Source organism: Herpailurus yagouaroundi, unplaced genomic scaffold, assembly GCF_014898765.1.
Source record: "Herpailurus yagouaroundi ecotype Mexico unplaced genomic scaffold, PumYag 213, whole genome shotgun sequence".
Classification (NCBI taxonomy): domain Eukaryota; kingdom Metazoa; phylum Chordata; class Mammalia; order Carnivora; family Felidae; genus Herpailurus; species Herpailurus yagouaroundi.
This window is the reverse complement of record NW_024412444.1, coordinates 294687-315802: the sequence shown is the minus strand read 5'-3', so window position 1 is coordinate 315802 and position 21116 is coordinate 294687. Positions and strand designations below refer to the sequence as shown.

General features: G+C 42.5%; 1 protein-coding gene, 1 long non-coding RNA gene and 1 other non-coding gene across 3 annotated transcripts; all 3 read left to right on the top strand.

The window, feature by feature from the left end:
• Positions 1-102: 102 nt before the first annotated feature.
• Positions 103-19409, top strand: ARL6IP5 (ARF like GTPase 6 interacting protein 5). Its single transcript, XM_040454482.1, has 3 exons — positions 103-392; positions 15450-15667; positions 17777-19409. Exons 1-3 carry the CDS (start codon positions 217-219, stop codon positions 17947-17949), a joined length of 567 nt encoding a protein of 188 aa, XP_040310416.1. The 5' UTR covers positions 103-216; the 3' UTR covers positions 17950-19409.
• Positions 3221-3324, top strand: LOC121016908 (U6 spliceosomal RNA). The gene has a single exon (XR_005784524.1). It is a non-coding gene; the product is annotated as a U6 spliceosomal RNA (small nuclear RNA).
• On the top strand, positions 7463-15185 carry LOC121016737 (uncharacterized). The gene is made up of 2 exons (XR_005784415.1): positions 7463-10132; positions 10619-15185. It is a non-coding gene; the product is annotated as an uncharacterized LOC121016737 (long non-coding RNA).
• Positions 19410-21116: the final 1707 nt, after the last annotated feature.

The window sequence follows — 21116 nt, the reverse complement described above, 5'->3', positions numbered from 1 at the left end:
CACTTTTCCTGTAACCAACCTCTCAGAGCCAATCAAGAAGTAAAGAAGAGGAAAAACGCCCGCCCGCTCCCAATTTCTTTCGCTCCGCTGCTCACCAACCTCAGAGCCGACTGAGCCAGAGCGGCTGTCAACTCCAACCCAGCTCAGCTGATCGGTTGCCGCCGCCGCCGCCGCCAGATTCCAGAGGGGGAAGAACAAGAAGCTGAGAGACCAGACATGGACGTGAATTTCGCTCCGCTCCGTGCCTGGGACGATTTCTTCCCTGGCTCTGACCGCTTTGCCCGGCCGGACTTCAGGGACATTTCCAAATGGAACAACCGCGTGGTGAGCAACCTGCTGTATTATCAGACCAACTACCTGGTGGTGGCTGCCATGATGATTTCCGTTGTGGGGTAAGTGGGGTCCCCCTCCGGGGCGCCGATCGAGGGCGGTACTGTGGGGCTCCGGTGCACAAGATCCCGGGATGTGGAAAAGCTCTCCACACCCAGCCTCCGCCCTGGCAAGTGCAAGCGGTCAAGCCAGTGGAAACTTGTCAGGGCGAGGCCGCAGCCGTCTTGTGGTCCCCTTTTCCATCCCGCGCCTCGGGCCCAGAAGTGGGGGGATTCCTAGGGGTGAGGACATTTTGCCAGCTTCGGACAAGAAAAATGACTTTTTTTTCCCCCTCTCTGTACCCTGATTAGGCACTTGCTGAAGGAGATGTTCGCAGTGCCCCTGTCTTGTAAAAATAAGAAGAAAGAGGGAGGTGGTGAAACCCTATCCTGGGGCTGGTGGGAATGGGCGCCGCCCTGGGAGACTTGGGCGACGGGGTGTGGATCCGGATTCTGCATTCTGGGGTGTTAGTGTAAAAAGGGTACCTAAGGAGGGACGTGTTTTGTCGATCTCTCTGCGTAGTGCCCTCCACACTGTACAAGGAATCTGAGCTTGGGAGCAAGACGGTGGGTGTTCCCTGGTGACGCATCTCCCAGTGTGGGGTGACGGCTGCGCTGACCCCAGGAATGGGGTTCTCTTGCTTTTTCATCCAGGAGTTGTCAGACGTGGTTACTCTTTCTGCTTTCACTTCCTGGTGTCGGTATATTCAAGGCCTTTTCAGTGCCTGATCTGAAAGTGTTCTGTGTTACATAGGACTCCACCGCTTCCAGCAGACGCACCTGCTTTACTAGAAACCACGTTTTCTTGTAGTTTACCCCTTAAGAAATGCTTCTCTTACTTTTGCAGGATGGTGATATTCTAGATCTGGCCGATTCTACGCCCCTCTAAAGAAAGAGGCAGCCTCAGACTTTATAAAGGAACGCGCTTGCCATTACAGAGGGGAAGTGCAAGCTGGCCTGGAAGAAAGAGGAGAGAGCCAAACTTGGAGGGGGTGGGAAAGGCCAAAGAGGGTGGTTTCTTGAGTTGCTTTGCTGGTCTTTGGCTTATTGAGTCACTTCTCTGTGCCAGGCTCGGAACACAACAAGATCAATCAGACATGAATTCTAGCCGATGGACAGGTGGCAGTTGTTGGGAAGCCGTAGGACCAAGTACCCAGCACAGAGGAGAGAGAGAGTTCGCAATTTCCAGATGTGGTTCAGAGTAGTTGCCCCCATGCGGAAGAGAACGCTCACTGGTGGGATTTGGTAGACAGTGACACAGGCCCTCATTCTGTGTTGCTTGAGGAATCACCAACTCTGAGAATGGCTCAGTGTGTGGAGGGCACAGGTTCTGAGCCCTCTTTGAGGGAGGGTGGCTGCCAAGAGGCCTGAGGCAGCTGCCTCCAGAACCTTCCCCTAACCTTATGCTTGAGGCTCCTTTGCCAGAATGCTAAAAAAATGTCTTTAAAACAAAAACCAAGTAGTATATAGGATTGTATCCGTTGGTTTGCTTTCTTTTTCTTTGATCCCCCTTGGGAAAGAAGCAATCCAGACATTTTGTCTGGTGATCTAGAGGTGAGGCTTTTTTGAGGTAGCCCCCCAAACTTCGTTAATCGGCAAAGTTTGACCCAGACCCATCAAATGTTCAAGGAAACGGTTGCTTTTCAGAGAGGTGTACTGCCCAGACCAGACACAGACTTTGATGGAATCCATTTTTCACTGTGAAGGTCAGGGTCCAGCCCCCTGGCTAAATATAGCTCCCTCATTATGGTGCCTTAGCCTATTAATTCGGGCAGTTTGGAGTGTTGGCCTTCCCATTCTCCTTTTCAAATAGGAAATGTTGGTTGGCAGTGACATTTTTGAAGATAAAAGTGAAAAAGAGCCATCTTTATTTTTTATTGACCTTATTTTTAAAGCCATACAAAAGATACAGGCCAGAAGTAAATTGTTCTGAAAATTACATGCGTGTAAAAATAGGAGATTTCCTCCATACTGCAGTGAGGATTTGGTATATGATCCTTGACTGTTTTCTGTGTCCACAAACACACATTCGGTAATGTTTCCACAAATGACTTTTTTCTTTCTTTATAATCTAATAACAACAAAAGCAATCATTTATCGAGGTCTCCGTGTACCAGGTACTTTGTTCAGTAATTTACCTGTATTACTTTGTACAACCCAATGAGGTGAGATGACATATTATCATCATTGTTATTATTATTGTTGCTGAGGCTCAAAGAGTATAAATGACTTGCTTAAAGTCACAGACCCAGTCTTGTGCTCTTAACTACTATGCCATCTTCTTATGAGTCATGAGGTTTAGAATTATAATCTCTTAAACCTGGAAGAAACCAAGTATCTTCAGGGTCAGAGAGCTTAGTTGATTTTGGAACATTTCTCATTCTAAAGAGAACTCTCCTCTCTTGATGATGTCAGTAGATGGGTGGGTCAGAGCAGTATTAGAAGCTGTTTATCTGGATCCTCTACAGGCATCTGATAGTTTCCTATGACATCTTGGTACGGTGTGTGTGAAAATGTCGCCTGGGTGTTTACTGGATAAGGAACCGTGTTCAAAGGGTGTTCTGTCCCCTAATAGTAAGGAGGGGCCTCCAGGGCATTGTTAGAAGGCTCCAGCCTCAACTGTGAATGCTCCTGTGTTGAAAACTGGCTTGGGTGAGGATGGAGAGAGCCCGTTCTTGTGGATTGCAGAAAGGAAGAAGGAAAACCAAACACCTATTCATCTAGCTCCAAAGAAGACACAAAGGGCTGCCTTGGTAAAAATGGACAGTAAGAGGGATTAGGATAGAGATAAATCTGTACATGAGGGCTGATCAGGCAGGGCCTCATAATCCATGGGTAGAAGTTTGGTCTTCACGCTCAGTTCAGTAACATATATACTAAAATGGGAATGATATGTAGATTAGCATAGCTCCTGTGCAAGGACGACATGCAAATTTGTTAAGTGTTCCATATGAAAAAAAAAAAAAGAATAAGGTCGGTCTTCATTCTAAAAGCAGGGTTTACAAGGCATGTGACTTCCTCTCAGTAGGTCTACTCTAGCACTAAGCTAGTACATTAGTTTTGAGTAAGTTTCTTAGCTAACAGCCCTTGTTGAAGGCGTCCTATCTCCTGCTCTTCAAATAGTAGAAAGTAGTGGTTAAGAGTGCAAGCAACAGAGCCAGATTAAGTGAATTTTAAATCCCAGCTGCCAGTCATTAGCTCTGTAAGCGTGGACTTGAACTACGCCTGGTCCTCAGCCTCCTCATCTATCAATGAGACTAATTATAATACCCACCCTCATAGAGCTTCTATGAAGATTACCTGAGTTAATACAAACAAGGTTCTTAGAATAGTGTCCGGCTCTTAGTTTTTGTTCCACAAATGTTACTTATTATTTTTTTCATCATTTGGTATGATCATGGAGATTACTGAAAAACGTAGACAGCACCTTTACCCCAGCAGCTGTATCCACCCAAGCTCCAGCTGCCAACTTACCTACTCCTGCTTCCCCTTCAAGATGCAGGGTTGGTACCATGTCTTTGAGGAAACATTTTCCCTTTTCCCCTCACTCTCTTATGTTAATTGGGCCACACACCTGTGCCTTTATCTTTCCTGGTAGTTACCTCACAGGCTTTTAAGTTGTCTGTTTCCTTGTCTCTACTCTGGACTATAAATTCCTTGAGGTCAGAGACCGTGGGTTTAGTGTGTGATTATTTCTTCTTTTTCTTGTTGTGGTTATCATTATTTTTATTCACTGTATCCCTGAGGCCTACTATAGAGCAGATGCTTAGTTGGTGAATGCAAATGTAAATAAATGAACAGAAGGCCGCAACGTAATCACGGGGGCAGCTTTTAACCTACCTAATGGAACAAATTATTTTGAAGCACACAGCAGCACGTTAGTTAGTACATAGCAAGGAGATGCTCCTAAAGTGATTCCGACTGGGTCGTTGCTGACAGCACTTGCTACCCGTTGGTCAGGATTACTGTCATGTAAAACATTCAATTTAGAAAAGATCAGAAGTCAAGCTCTTCACTAATTCCTATTGCCCTTGTCGAATTTCTTGAATTTCGGTGAAATACTCTCCCGCAAGTTTTCTCAACATCAGCACTGTGACAATTTGGATCATATAATTCTGTGTTGTAGAGAGCTGTCCTGTGTATTGTAGGACAGTTAGCAACATCCCTGCTGTCTACCTTCTGAATGACACTAGCAACCAGGCTCTCAGCTGTGACAGTCACAAATGCCTCCAGACATTCCAGGTGTCCCCTGGGGGTCAAAATCACCCCTGGTTGAAATCACAGGGGTGGTAACCTTGGCTTTGAACTACACCTGCTCCAGTTTCTGTAGCCAGGAAAATCATGATAATTTAGTGATCACCTTCACTAAATAAGTTGGTTTATAACAAGTTACAAAAACAGAGTTCTTGGCAGTTACTTAGCAAAACAGTTTGGTTTTAGCTCCCAGCTTCTGACTTTTCAAACCTAAGAATGCAGCAGATTTGAAACTTACACAGCTTTGATGATTATCCTTGATTTATTAAACTTGTTATGCGATCATTCTTTTATTAATCTGCCTGGAAGACTGTACTGATTCCACCGACTCAGACTTTTTATTTTTTGACAGAATTCTGGCAGTTGCTTTTTTAGTTTTCTGCTCAAAAGTTCACTTGCTCTGGAATTCCTATAAAATAGGAATTGTATGACTTTAGTTAATATAAAGTACATTAAGACCTAGCAAGTGGAGCGCCTGGGTGGCGCAGTCGGTTAAGCGTCCGACTTCAGCCAGGTCACGATCTCGCGGTCCCTGAGTTCGAGCCCCGCGTCGGGCTCTGGGCTGATGGCTCAGAGTCTGGAGCCTGTTTCCGATTCTGTGTCTCCCTCTCTCTCTGCCCCTCGCCCGTTCATGCTCTGTCTCTCTCTGTCCCAAAAATAAATAAACGTTGAAAAAAAAAAAAAAGACCTAGCAAGTGATAACAATTCAACATTAGCTGCTGTTATTATATTAAATTCTAGGTTACAGGTTTACTTGAAATTCTAACAACTTGTGTATTCTCTTAGAAGTATTAGAGGATGAATACACTTCAGTGGTTTTGCCATAATTGCAACTTGTGCTTCTTGTAAACACTTGGGTTGCTTTCCTTGAAGACTTCAGTTTCCTTTTGAGATTCAGGCATCACTTCAGAAGAGGTTAAAAGGAATAGCGTAAATAACAAGCTGGGAAATGTGTGTCTTGCTGAAAGTGGCTTTGCATTTTCAAAATCAAGATTGAAGAGGACCTAACTTACCGTCTCCATCCTTGACACGATACGTCTTGGCACTAAATATTCTTTTTTTTTTTTTTTTAAGTAATCTCTATGCTCAAGATGGGGCTCAAACTCACAATCCCAAGATCAAGAGTCAAGTGCCGCACTGACAGAGCCAGCCAGGAACCCCTAGATACTCTTCTTACCTCACACACAGCAATACAAGTCTCTGCCTCTATTTTCAAAGTGAAACACAAAGGCAACACCTAACTACACTTGAAGTTTAAATGCTCAGTATGGGATACAGTCTGATTGTGGATGGAAATTGCTTTGTGCTTAATAGAATGCCAAAAGAGTGGAGCTGGAGAAATCTAAATCTGTTCCGGGCCATGGAACAGCAGCCTCTCTCACCCTGGGAGTTTGGAAATGCAGAATTTCAGGCCTCTTCCCAGCTGCTGGGACCTACTGAATCAGAGCCAGCTTTTTGACAAGACTCCCAGATGATTCATAGGCACATTAAAATTTAAGAAGCACTGGTCTGGTCTGGTTCAAAAGAAACATTGAGAAAATTTAAATAAATGTACCCATATGTGCAGGTGTTAACTTCAGAAATTCTACATACATCATTTTTGGAATGGTCCAGGATCTTAACTCCCCAAGTAGTTTCTGATATACATCCCCAAGTGGAAGTTGAGAAGTACTGATCCCATCGAACCCCCAATTTCACCAATGTAAAGGCTGGAGTTCATGTGGCTACTTAGAACCAAAAACTGCTGTTAAATAGTAGCTTCCTTTATTGATATGAAGTACTTTTTTTGTTAAATCATCCTGCAAATATTCTGCATCTCCTATTTAATCTAATTCATCTGAACAGCCGACTCTCATACATTTGTAATTATTGGCCCGTCTTATTCTCACAAATTCCCCCCTGCCATCAGGACTCTTATTTCCTGGCATGGCATCAGAAGCGCCAAACACACACAGAATTTTCAAACATATAAATGACTCCAGTGCATCTGTAGCCAACAGGCTCATTTATTTTCATTTGTGTACGTTCAGGCCTCCCCTTTAAGACAGCACTGTGTAGCCGCTGAACAAATGAGCCTGTATTTTCTTGGAGCACCTCTCCACCATGTGGCCTGTGGAGGTGTTACCAGAGGGTGAAACCTGCAGCTGCCACTTTATGCTACCTGTTGTTTGAAATGGCAAGGGATTTCTGGAAGGCTGGTACTTCTGTTTGAAAAGAGCATTGCTTTAATCTCTTCGGAATGAGTGTGGTCCTATAATACGTTCTAAGCCTTCTGGCTACAGCCTTTGGTATTAAAAAATGGCCCGATGGGTTATACCTTTTAATGCTGCAAGGATGAAAACCCCAAGTTTCTAGATGGTAAAGGAAGAGCAGGGTAAGAGAGCCCTGGGATGCTCTGAGTCGGAATGTATTAAAACATTTGTAGATGAAATCAATTGCAGTGCTTTTATGCCAAAACCTAGTGGAAAGGTTTTTGAGATTAATCAGCTTCAACACCAATGCTACAATATTACTCTTAGTTTTGTTGTTTTATCCATTCACTCCACAGAGTATGAAGCATTTACTGACTTCTCAGGCACTGTGCTAGGAGATACAGTGCAGAATAAGAATCTGTGATCCCTACCTTCATCATGCGTAGTATCTAGAGGCTACAAGATGAAACTACACACATAATAATTAATATTTATACAAGCATAGCAAGTGTGCAGAAATACCTACACAAACATATTCTTTACTTTTTTTTTTTCTTTTTTTAATGTTTATTTTTGAGAGAGCACGAGTGGGAGAGGGACAGAGAGAGATAGGGAGACACAGAATCCGAACCAGGCTCCAGGCTGTCAGCACAGAGCCCGACCCGGGGCTCGAACTCACAAACTGCGAGATCATGACCTGAGCTGAAGTCAGAAGCTTAACCTCCTGAGCCACCGAGGTGCCCCAAACAGATTCTTTTCAACCCGACTTATCTCATTTCTCCTGTACATTATGATGCCAAATTTCAAAACTCAGGTATTAAAAATGGGGAAGGCATTGAGTATGTAGACAGAGGAAAGGGTAATTATAATTTTCTCTTCCTCACCTGCAGCCAACATGTCTTTTACTCAGCACCTACTCCGTGTCATACAGTGTCTAGGCCCTGAGGATATGAGCAGGAATACAACTCCACCCTGCCTTCCTAATCCTCCCAGAATTCATCTTCTCCTGCTCTCTCATACCTCTTTATGTACACTTGAGGTATGCACATGCAATGTTGGCATGTCTTTCCCTGACGGGTGATGTGCTTCTTATGAGTACAGAACTTTACGAGGTCTGTCAACACCCAATAAAATTTTAATCTCAAAATTCTTCATCTAATAAGGGTTGTCTTTCATTAAATCCTTGGACACCATTTATGCAACCTTGTTCTTGGCTTCTCCCCACACACTTTTTAAAAAAAACACTCCCGCCACCATCAGTCGGGGGTTGGTTGTTTCTGTCTCCTTTTCCTACTTTAGGATTTACAGTGATTCTGGATAAGTGTGCAAATGAGCATATTTGGGATTCCTGGCCCCTTTTGTAGAACGCAAAAGCTCTCAATCTACTTAGTAGGGGCCAAGACCTCTGTATAAGAAATTGAGTTCTAAAAGATGAACTTGACCTATCCACTTAATACCAAATTTGTGCAGCACTATTGGGAATTTCTTATTGTTTTTCTTTTGGGCAAATGAATTCTCCCCTTTATCACTCAGCTTCAGAATACATACCCATAAGATCCTCCTCTGTCTGTTGCGTTGGGCTTGTTCTCTTACTTCAGAGAACACTTTCAAGCCTGTGATCTTGGACAAAAGCTGCAGGCTGCCTCTCTGTTCTGCAAGTGTTTACCATAAATAGGATTTCTCAGCCTGCTCTTAGATGGAGCCTTCACTAACGGGGACACCGAGATGGCAGAAGGTCCATCCGGAGTGGGAAACTGAGGCTTTGGTTCCTGCTTCTACTTGTTTGCTTCAGTGTGCCGTGAGTGTGGCTCGTCCCTCAGAGAAACAGAAGGGAAGGCAGAAATTGGGTGTTGGTGGGAGGTGGACAGGAGCCTACTTGTAAGATGGAAGATTATGTGTCATTTGCATTTGCTCATTTGCATTTGCCCAACCCCAGCCTCCTCAGCCAGCGCTGTAAGAACCTGCCATGTGAAGGCGATTTAATTTACTTTACTAAAAGGATTCAGAAAGAACAGTTTGTAAACAAATATCTCTCTACTGCAGCTTAAAAGCATTATTTGTTGTGAGGGTAACCATAGGTTCCTAATTGCTGAAAGCAATGATTAGTATACACGAGAGTCCATTATACTATTCTCTTTACCATTGTATATGTTAGAAATTTGCCGTGATGCAACGTTTAAAAGGGATTAGTTGTCATCTAATCAGAGCCTTGTATGCTGTTATTTGAAGCTGCATCACTGAGGGAAGTATGAGATGTATGGCTTCTAAACCAGGCCCAATTTATTATTTATTAAAAATAAAAGAAGCCATTAGCTTCATAAACACAAAAGAAAACATGGAGGTTCATAAGATATGTCTTATTGTGAATACTTTTGACCTGCCAACTGCTGCAAAGACGATGGATCATTTGGATGTGAATGTTTAGTTTCATGTTGCCAAGTACCCAGGATGCAATAGCTATACATACACAGCAAGAATGCAATAAATACTATGGGTCTTCCTACTTCAGTTGGTTAAGAAAATCTCAACGTTAGGTTACTATGCCCTTTCTGTGACAAAAGAGGCTCCCATCCCACTTTCAGTGCCGTGAAGGCTCCTTTGCCTGGTGATTATTAGGCCTAGGCGACACTGATCGTGTTGACTCGAAACTGATTTGTACCTTTCCATTTATACTTTATAGTCAGAAATATTTCCTGCCAAGATGGAAGCCAGGTAGGGAAGCTAAAGCAACCATGGGAGACCCTCGGGGTTATCAGAGGAGTCACAGAGCAAGAGGGGCCTATATAGACAGGTGTGCAGGAGTACAAGTCTCCCGCTGCGCCACCCCACTCTCCCTCCTGGCCCCCAGCCATACTCGTGGCAAGACTTACCAAGTTCCTCCTGCCAGCCAGCCAAAGGGCCCTTTCACCCCATCCGAACATGTCATGGTCATTCGAACTCCCATCTGCACGGGCATTGACATAAAGTTTCCTGTTTTTCTTTTTCCTCTGTTTGTTTCATCACAACTCTGTGAAGGTACAAAGACAGGGACTATTTCTCCAGTGATATTTAGTGTACAATGAGAGTAAGAGTGACTCACCCAAGACAAATCTCCCATCACTTCACTCGTGGCCATGGAAAGTTCCTGGGCTTCTTTTAAATAACATGAAAGTACGCTAGATCCTTACTTACCTTTCTTCTTTCTTTCAACAAACACGTATTGAATACCTACTGTATGCCAGGCCCTGCACCAGGTGCCAGGGAGACAATGTTACAGTCCCGGCCGTCAGAGAGCTTCATCTCTAGTGCGAGACAGACATTCATCCAACACTCAGTCAGGTAAATGTAAAACCACCTCTGTGATCAGGGCAATGAAAGTGAGGCCTATGGTGCTATCACGTGGTCAGAGAGATGGATTAGGCTGGGAGTTGAAGGCAGTAGGAGTGACTCAGGCAAAGAATGGCTTGTGTGCAGGCCTGTGGGGGCCAGACCCAGGGCGAGTTCTAGAAACCCCAGAGGACGGGGTGTGGAATCAGGAGGCCGTGTACGTGGAGAGCACAGGCTGGGCTACCAGCCCTTGGTCCCCTCATACTCATTATTAAAAACACCCCTTACTCCTGGCAGATGCAGTCTAAGCTAGATTGTGTAGTGAGTGAACTGTGGCCTGGACTGGCGCCCCCCCGCTTACCTCAGCTGGGCCTCCGCCTCCGTGTCCTGGGTTCAAACTACACAACTGTTTGTAGCAGCCCTGGAGGTACAGGCAGGCAGGAGCCAGACCCTGTGGGGCCGTGGAGAATGTGTAACGAATTGTGTTTTTATTCTAAGAGCAAGGAGAAGCAAGAGAATGGATGGGTGGATTCATATTTGCAGTGACTCCTCTGGCTGTTTCAGGACTACAGCAAAACATCACCAATTTAGACAGATCCACTGTGAGTAAATTGTTCCCTCCCTTTCTTGGTGAGTCAGGCTTCCTCAGGAACCAAACTACAAAAATAGCTTTTTGGGTTAGAAAATTGGAACTCGATGCGAAGCTCCTTCCCCTGCCCGGAAAGTGTTTCACTGCCTTTTTGACTCTTGTTGGCATTGTAGTGTGATAGGAGTTACCAGGTGTGCCCTTGACTTGATCTGAGAACCTCTGTTTTGGTAAACTTTTATCGCCAACTCTATAGTTGATGGGTTTGAGGACCTACTTACTAACCTGTCCGTTCGTTAGCTTGTTTATATGTAGAATGAGATGCATTTTTCAAGATGTGTCCTAGCTCTGAAGTTCTGTGACCAGCCAAGATTTTTCTTCCCCCTTCAGGGACTTGTGCTAAAACCATAGCTATAGCTACCCGACTCATGTTGGTACATTCAGGACATGTGTCCACATCTGCTTACAGCAACCTTCTTTCAGAGAGAAGTGAGAATGCCACGGGATTTCCCAGAACGATGCTTCATTGCTGACCCCAACTGGAAGAATACTGAGAAGGCATGGGGGAGGTTCCTGAAGCTGCTCAACAATGCACAACGGGTTATAGTATGAATCGCTGTCACACTTACATCAGCTGGCACCCTTTTCTCTCCCCTAGACCCCTAGAAATAGGTTTCTTCGCTTCTCTGGGCCTTGGTTTATTCATCTGTGCAACGGGACTGAACTGATTTATTTTTGAACGCGCTGCTACAGGATTCTGTGATGGGACTGTAAACCTCTTTACAACCGTGGATGTTTCCACTAGAATTTTTAACCATTACATTTATTTATTTATTTACTGACTTACTTACGGAATAGGATGTGTATGCATATAGGTATATATTTTTATCCCACAAGAGGAAAACATACTGAATGCTTTTGACTTGTTAAACTAGGTCCCATTTCCACCAAGGACAGAAAGTTACATTTGTCCTCTCCCTTTGTCCTCTCCACTCCTCTCTGCCCTTCTCCCTCCCTTCTACCACTCTGCCTTCCTTCCTCCCTCCCTTCCTCCTTCAGGGATTACCTGTAAGTGAAACTCCACCATCAGAGCCCAGTGGCAATTGTGCCCACGAAAGCTGGGGTAGCATATTTATGGAAGTTTTTTTTCCTAAAGGTTCTTGGGCTTTCTTGTGGGTCGCTGTGACTAAGAGCCCCGCTGTTGACTAAAAGCTTTGCTCATCTCAGACAAGAACTGGCTCCCCAGTTCCTGCACTCATTGGAAAATGAAATTAAACTCTAGAGGGTGGTGTAGGTGTTTTATTTTCCTCCAAGTGCAGGAAGGCGCCAAGGCATTAGAGCGGTACAAATTTTACTCTTTGTTAGAATGGAATGGCACTTCAGAAGAAGGGGGGCATCGTTTCTGCTCCAAGTAACTTTGCTCATTTTTTTCCAGCTTGGAAACTTGGTTACTTTCTAATTATAGACTGTGTGGCTGGGCGTGTTGTAAGCTAAAACCAGTTCTATAGGGCTCTGTGCTCTGTTCTTTTCCCTTGACTATGAAGAACAGGAACAGGTGACAAGCAGATTTGGAATTGCTTGAGTCAGGCTTGGATTTTTTGTTGTTCTTTGTCCTGGGTTTTATTTAGACATTCAGCATAGATGCCTATTTTACTTCAACAGAGAAAAATAGACAAAGCTTGGCATACTCTTGATTTTATGCTTCACCTCATGAATCATTTTAATAGCTGTTCTGTAAAGAACTGAGTAGGATACCTTTGCTACTTTGCTACCAACCATCCAACCATCCATCTTTTATTTGCACTTTATGCAAAGTGTTTCCTTTAACTTGAACCCTCCACTGTAGTTTTTTGAGTTAATGTAGATTTTTGCTTTTCTTTACAGCTGAAAAATATTTGGGTGAAACTAATAAACAACTAGGGGTAAGCTACCCATGATGCTACTACCCCTGTATAACCAATGTAGTCTTTCAGGATAATTTCTTCTGGAATCTCTTGAGAGCTAGGAATGAGATTTATTAATCGGTGACAGTTCCTGGGCCTCTCCACTCCATTTCCTCACCACCTGCTGAAAAAGATTTTATTTTTGTCCTAATTCTTCCTTTCTCCAGGCCTATAATTGTCTTTCCCAGATTCTGGGCTTAAATCAGCGGATAGGGCATAACCCAGATAAAATTTTAAAAGAGAGAAAAGTACAGAGTGACTTGTGGCCCCCAGATGATAAAGAAGTGGTGAAGGACAGACAGAATAGTTCATGTTCTGCGTACTGGAAAAGCCTGGAGGAGTGGGGTGGTGAACCCTGGCTAGAAGAAGATCTGCAGAATGAGTAGGGAACCAAGGTTTGGGTCGGAGAAGGAACAGCTTCGCTATGAAGTATGAATTGAAATTGCATTCATGTTATTGGAGAGATGACGGAAGTAAAGATAGGCTGTTGTAGCAAGCCTGTGCCAAGCCTGGGTTGGGATCAGGGAGCAGTTGCTTTCATATTTTTATATTTTCCTTTGTTGCATGTTCATTTTATTTCTAATTACAAAATAATATACTAATTGTGAAGCTTTCTACTTCTGAGCTATACTATATGTATATACATACATACATATATATATACACATATATATATATACACACACATATATATGTATATATATCTATCGCATGTATATATCTATATATGTATATATATATCACATGTATATATCTATCTCCACCTAACAGAATTACAGTTGCTTTTGCCCACTCAATATATTATTAGTGTCTTCTTTTATTATTAAGTATTTAAAATAGCTGTATATACCACCTGTAGGCAATTGTTGGCCATACACGTTATTTTTAAAACTTTTTAATCACATGCCACTCATGTGAATATTGTTACAACTCAATCTTGGCATTTTTGTTTATTTCTGTAGACTCTATTCTGAGGAAGAGATTTATGGCCTGTAGGAGGATAAGTATTTGCAAGAGTTTTGAATGAAATAAGCAACTTACTATTATGGGATTTAACTTCAAATTATGTACTCCTATACTACTCTTACCATTGTTTAATAGCATGCATTTTAATAGACCTTTTTAACTTTTCCAAAGCACTTTCACATTGATTATACACCCAATTTCACCCATTAAGGCATGTGATACTTTTACTCTTATCTGAAACTATTTCAGATAGCTTTTATGTTTCAGAAGGTAGAATCAGAGCTACAATTTAAAGGGATTAAAAAAAAAAAAAAAAGAATCTTAGTTATCCCGAATATGAATCCTGCTCTGAGTATGAATCCTTCGTCTGTTTTATTTCAGTGAAAGTAAGCTCTTGGCTTCACTTTCCATTGCCCCGTTTGCTTCTGTCCCTCATTTCCAAATCTGTTATGTTGCTATTCAGAGCATGATGAAAACACACTGACCCTCATTGTCCTTCCCAAGTAAAATACGCGTCAAGCCTATTGTGAGGGTAAGAAGTTAGTAGCTCATGGGACTTGCTGATCACAAATGTCACATTCAGGGTTCTGTATTCACTGTGGGTTTGGGTAAGAGTGGGGGCTGTAACACCCAGTCATTCTCTCTTATGAAATACTGGATCTAAGTTTTCTAATTTATTATCAACAGTAATGTAACCTTTGACTCCCGTAACAATGAAGCCAGAGGCTCTGTGCTTGGAAATCTCCATTGATAACCCATCCCCTAATGATACTCTCAGCCCTTTTAAAGAGTTATAATGGATTCTCTCTGCCAAGAGTCATATACTCAAATGCCTCCATGGGCCAGGCAGGTTATGTAAGAGAGAATGCAGGGCAGCTGTTAGAAAAACAACGATCAATGGCAGCTCAGTGGGGGCCTCTGTGTCAGAGATGCAGGAGATTGTGGGAGGACAAGAGCTAATTGGGGAGCATTTGTTCTGTCTGAAAGAGAAGGTGCTCCAGCCAGTGGCTGACATGTGGAAAAGTGGGCCTACTGTTGTTAGATTTTCTTGTTTATAGGAGAAGTTAGAAATCCCAAGTTTTATGGACTTTCTAAACACAGCGCGATTCAAATACAAGTTCTGTAAACACCATCCAATGCAAGCACATATGTGACAGTAGGCTGGATCTGGCCCACGGAGGCCGTCACGTGACTTGCATCTGTCGTGGCAACTCCTGTGAGGATTTGAATAAGCCTGCAGAGCTCAGAAAATATGTGAGCACTGTACTGGATGTGCACCAGAGCCCAGGAGATAATGAAAGTGAAACAGCCCCTTCAAAAGAGGCGGTCTCTTTTAAATTTTAAGAGGCCTTTTAGCTCTTCGCTACCATTACTATAAGAATGAGGACCACTCTCGGCCATAGGACTGTTGACGTTTCAGAAAATGTCAACATCACGCTGCAGGGACATACAGCGTGTCCTCAGACTTGTCTGTGATATTTTACAGATGCAATAAAAGCCATGTATGGATTTGGGGCCGGCGGGGGCGGGGGGAGGGGGAGTCTTTGAAAATTGTGGACCTCTAATGAGACGGACTGACCGCTTTGGTGGGAGTCAAACTACCCAAGTGTGAATCTTGGCTCCACCGTTTTCTCACCTCTGTGCCTCACTTTCTTCATTTGAGAAATAAATTAATAGCATCTGCCTCATCGGGTTATGAGGATTAAATGAGCCAGTTTAGATAGAATGCCGAGTAAGTACTCAACACCTGATTTGCTCTTCCTTACCTTTCTGATCTTCCCTTCCTGCTCCCACTACTGCTGACCCAGGCTCCCTCGTTTTTTTCGCATTCCAGGTTCCTGAGCCCCTTCAACATGATCCTTGGAGGCATTGTAGTGGTGCTGGTGTTCACGGGGTTTGTGTGGGCAGCACACAACAAAGACATCCTCCGCCGGATGAAGAAGCAGTACCCCACAGCATTTGTCATGGTGGTCATGTTGGCCAGCTACTTCCTCATATCCATGTTCGGGGGAGTCATGGTCTTTGTGTTTGGCATCACTTTTCCTTTGTTGCGTAAGTGAACCTCAGTCTTCTTGTGCCTTAAACAAAAAAAATGTAGGAGCAATTGTTCACTGGGAATATCCTACCCTGTTTCTTCCATATGTTGACATGTCTGCAAAATTATCACAAGTTTCTGAAACAGCAGATTAAGGCTAATGGTGCAGTAAGTCCATAGATTTAGGTCTACTGGGTGCCTGCTCTGTGCCAGACACTCTTCTGGGGCTACAACAATAAACAAAAGAAGTACAAATCCCAAGTCGCACAGCAAGAAAGTTGTACAGCCTGCACTGGCCTCCAGATTGGTCTGATATTCAAGTCCGTTCTCAATCTTTAAGTGCCATTCATACTGATGCATTCATACTGATGCAAGAATGAATGTATTTCATTGGGAAGTAAACTAGTTACTCTCTAGTTACTCAGCATATCGTGTTTAGTGTCCAACTTTCCTAAGTCTGTAAGAACAATTGGCCCAGAATATAGTTACCAAGTACTCCAGTTCTGGTGAAGAGAACTAGATATTTTCTAAATTTTACATGCATTATTTGCTGAGATCCCAAACACTTGAAACCTGAAATAGAGAACAGATATAGTTCCAGTCTCATCAGCAGAAATCTACTTAAAATTCGATTATATTAAGTGACAGGAACAGTCTTTTAACTTATTAATAGCATTTCACATGTGTATTTTTTCCATTAAATAAAATCAGTTGCTTGTTTGGGGATATGTGAGATTAAGCCCAGAATATTTATAGATGGATCCCACACCTTGTTGGACAACATATTTCAATCAGCAAAGTTAAGACTTTTAAATATTTTCCTCACATTTACCCTATATACTAGAGGCTCAGTATTTCAAAGATTCTGCTTTGACACACAGCTTGTTAACTTCAGTGCCTTTCTACATCAGGGCCTGAGACAGGCCAGTGTAATGAAATGTATCATAGGTAGAGATCAAGGGTCCAGATTTTTCTTCCTAGACATGCTGGAAACTAGCCGTGTGCTTTGGACCAGGTATCCTATATGGGCTGTCGTTCACTCATCTATAAAATAAGGAAGTTAGACAAGATTAGTGACTCCCAGACCTTGATGATTTTGAGAATCATGTAGGACACTTGTAGAAAGCACAAATTTCCCAGCCATATCCCTTAGAGATCTTGAGTCTGTGAGTTGACAGTGCTCCTCCCCAAAACCTGTATTTTTAGGAAGCTCCTCAAATGTTTCCAATGGCCAGTCTAGATTGGGAGCCTCCAGATAAAATGCACACCAGTGTTTCTTAAAATGATGGTCCAAGATCACCTATATGAGATTCATCCAGAGTGAATATTAGCATTTTACATTGTAGAAACCTACCTCAGTCTTACTGGTCTGAATTTTGGGTGGTGGAGACCTAGGATTTGCCTATGTAACAGCTCTGCAGGCAATTTATATATACACCGCAGTATTTATATATATATATATATATATATATATATATATATATATACACCGCCTATTTAAAATACAGATCCCAGGCCCATCCCTCTAAGGTTCTGGTTCAGGAGGTCCAGGAGAGGGGCCAGGGAATAGTTCTCAATAAACAACATAATTCTAAATGATCAAGCAAATTCAGGAAACTTTAGGGTACCTGACATGTGTAAAACCTTTAGTTTTTATCTATACATCTATATCCATCACTTTGGAAAAATGCCTCAAGAGGTGCCTCCAAGGAGGACTTCACCTGATCATCCCTGATAATCCCTGAATTGAGCATGAATTCCTTTCTGGAAAACTTTGTGTAAGGTTTTTATGTAAGTTGGAATCACACTGATTCACTTTGAATTTCAAGCCATTTAAGTGGCAGCTAAAAAGGTAACAATATCAACGTGAAAAAGAGAAAGTGTGTTTGGCAGATGACAGTCCTGCCTGCTGTGTTTTCCTTCACACACAAAGGACACTTAATATATGACTTAAACAGCTTTATATCAAGTCCAAGGATCCATGTGAGGACTTGGGTAAATTAGAGAACCAGACTGGACTACAGCTAATCGTGGCAGTTGACCCAAAGTGTGAAGATGGGGAGCCTAAGGCTGCAATGGGCAAAGAGCCGTTGCTTCCGTGCTAACCACGTTTCTCTTTTCCGTAGTGATGTTCATCCACGCGTCATTGAGACTTCGGAACCTCAAGAACAAACTGGAGAATAAAATGGAGGGAATAGGCCTGAAGAGGACACCAATGGGCATTGTCCTAGATGCCCTAGAACAGCAGGAAGAAAATGTCTCCAAATTCGCTGACTATATCAGCAAAGTGAAGGAATAAATATAAGGGCTGCCACAGACATCCAGGTGTGGTTTGTCCTCATGCAGACCTAGTTTCCATTTGTGTTCTTGAAATAGGAGGTGCCTGTACCACCCATCTCTGGCAGCATGCATGTATAGGCCAAGCTGTTAACATCTCTGATGTGACAGAGGGAAGCCCTCAGAAACCGAAAGAAACTACCCTCCTATTATGCCTGAAGTTTCAAGTGTGTTTATGCAACTGATAGGAAATGGATCACACTTACTTCTTTAGAGAAATAAAAACAATTATGGATTGTACAGCAACAGTACTGTTAACTTGTAGGAAAAAAATAATTGTAAAGTATCAAGGCAATATGAGTAAATGAAAAAAGACTGTTAAAATAGATGTCATGTGTTAGCCTGTTTTAAGCACCACCCTCCCCCCCAACCCCCCCCCCCCCCGCCCCCACCCACATCATTCTCCTCCAAAAATATTCCCTGGGACTGTAATATGTGGAGTCTAATTTAGTTTAGCTTTTATTATTCTTCTTTTAAAATCAAAGATGATCTGTATCACTTTACCACCCGTTTGACGTGCAGTGAAAACTGGATAAACCAGTTGTTTTTATTTTGTTTACAAATAGAAAGATTGCTGTTTAGGAGATATTTTGTCAAGTTTTTACAAATTTTTAAAATGCTAGTAATGCCTTTTCGCTAGCAGGTATTTGTTGCAAATTAAATGTCATCTTCTTTAAGGAGGTTAGAGCTACGGAACCTGTATTATTCTTGACAGTCTTGTTAAAAAAAGCAACAAAAAAATAAAACTTGAGTTCTGTTTATATTGCATATTTCTTGCTGTTATGGCAAAAAGGTGTCCAAGATAATGTTTCTTGTATTTTTTTCACTATTTAGCTTTTAACTGGAGCATTGAGAAGGAAGGAAATCAATGTGCATTTTATTAATTCCTTAGGGGCACAAAGAGAACAATAATGGCTAATCTTTTGAAATCTGAAAAGCATCTTTAGATGACCAAGCAAACAGACATGAACGTGGGAGTGATCAGCGGCTTCTGCAAATCATGAAAATTTTAGATAGCAATTGTTACGACCACATGTTTTTACAGATAGGCATTAGAATTACTACAGCATGAGTTTATATATCCTTTTCCTTTCTTCCTTTTATTTCTCATGTATTTAGAAATAGGTTATACAAAGATGTTTTGCTTGCCGACTGGGTGATTTCATAGATGAGTGGAAAACACTTGGGTTTCCCAAACACTGAATTATGAAGACAACTGGAGTGGTACTTACCGGAGAGACTCTCTGTACATCCTAAAATAAGAAGCAACTGCATATGCCACTCCCATCTTTCTTGCGTTTTTATTCCTCAGCCAACCTGCAGCCATCATCTCTAGCACAGCGTTACCACCGTGACTTCACAGCCACGGTCTAGAGTTTGTACCCTTACCCAAATACGGAGAATAAAATCTATCAAAGATTTTCTGTGTGTGAGAGACGTTGTTTATTAATGCACATCTGTGCTAAATATCTGGGAGACTCGGTGACAACCCTTTAAACAACGAGGATGTGCTATACTGCACGACCCGCTCTGCTCGTGTTTCAAATACACTAGGTCCCCCCACCACACGTCAGTTACCTGCTGTCAGCCTCAGTCCAGAAGCAGATGATCCTCCTTGTGACACATCGTCAGGAGGTCCACGGTAGCTAAACACTACACATCAGAGCGCCTACAACATTCCCTCACTTCATCTCATCGCGTAGAATATTTCTCATCCCACGTCATCACAGAGGAGGGGTGAGTATGTACAATAAGGTAATTTTGATAGACTGCATTCACCTAACTTTTATTACAGCATCATTGTTCTAGTTTATGATTTTTGTAGTTAATCTCTGTGCCTGGTTTAGAAGCTAAACATTCTCCTACTATGTACAGGAGAAAAACAGTATATATAGGGGGTTCTGTACTATCTGTGGTTTCAGGCATCCAAGGGGGGTCTTAGGACATATCCCCACTGGATTAGGTGGGGACTATGGTACTGTTTAACAAAACTTCAACATTTTATTAATTTCCAGCCGAGTAACATTGAATTCCAATGGGTTCCTGTTCTAAACCTGACACACTTTAGCCCCTTCCACTTTCTACATGAATTCTGTAGAAAGAATGCAATCTATTTGGAAAAAGTGACAACTTAAATAAAAACTATACTGATTACAATTACTAATGGTTGGTCGTCAATTCTAGAATAATAACGATATACACATGTAGCATGTAAGTGCTATATATTATTGCATTTTAAAAACAAATTAAAGGGGTGCCTGGGTGGCTCAGTCGGTTAAGAGTCCGACTTCGGCTCAGGTCATGATCTCACAGTCCGTGAGTTCGAGCCCCGCGTCGGGCTCTGTGCTGACAGCTCAAAGCCTGGAGCCTGCTTTGGATTCTGTGTCTCCCTCTCTCTCTGACCCTCCCCCTTTCATGCTCTGTCTCTCTCTGTCTCAAAAATAAATAAAACGTTAAAAAAAATAAAATAAAAACAAGTTAAGGGGTACCTGGCTGGCTCTGTTGGTAGACCATGCCACTCTTGATCTCAAGGTTGTGAGTGCGAGCCCGACATTGGGTGGAGAGATTATTTTAAAATAAAATTTTAGAAATTGAAAAAACCAAGTTTCAAGTGATGTTACATCTTAGGAGGGTGACTTATCTATGTGCATACGTTCCAGAGGACACTGAAGAAGTTAAAATCTTCACCTAATTTTTAGGGTAGGAGTCGGTTGATGGAAAAAGCATAAGTAAGCTGCTTTACCTGTCTCTTGACAAAATCTGTGCACTGAAGCAGTAAGCTATGAATTTGAATCCTCTTTTCCCTTTGCACATCTAAGAATAAATACCTCTTTTAGGACTATTAGCACTCGTTTAAATTCCTGACTTTATTAATACTGTGGCTATACAAACAAAGGCACCGGGCTTTCAAGAGCTTCAACTACTAACAGTAAGCTTTTAAACATGTTTAGAGCACTTTGCCCAACAGCATTTAGCCTCTCGATGTAGAATATGCTAGACACAAAGTTTTTTTTTTTTGTTTTTTTTTTTTCAACGTTTATTTATTTTTGGGACAGAGAGAGACAGAGCATGAACGGGGGAGGGGCAGAGAGAGAGGGAGACACACAATCGGAAACAGGCTCCAGGCTC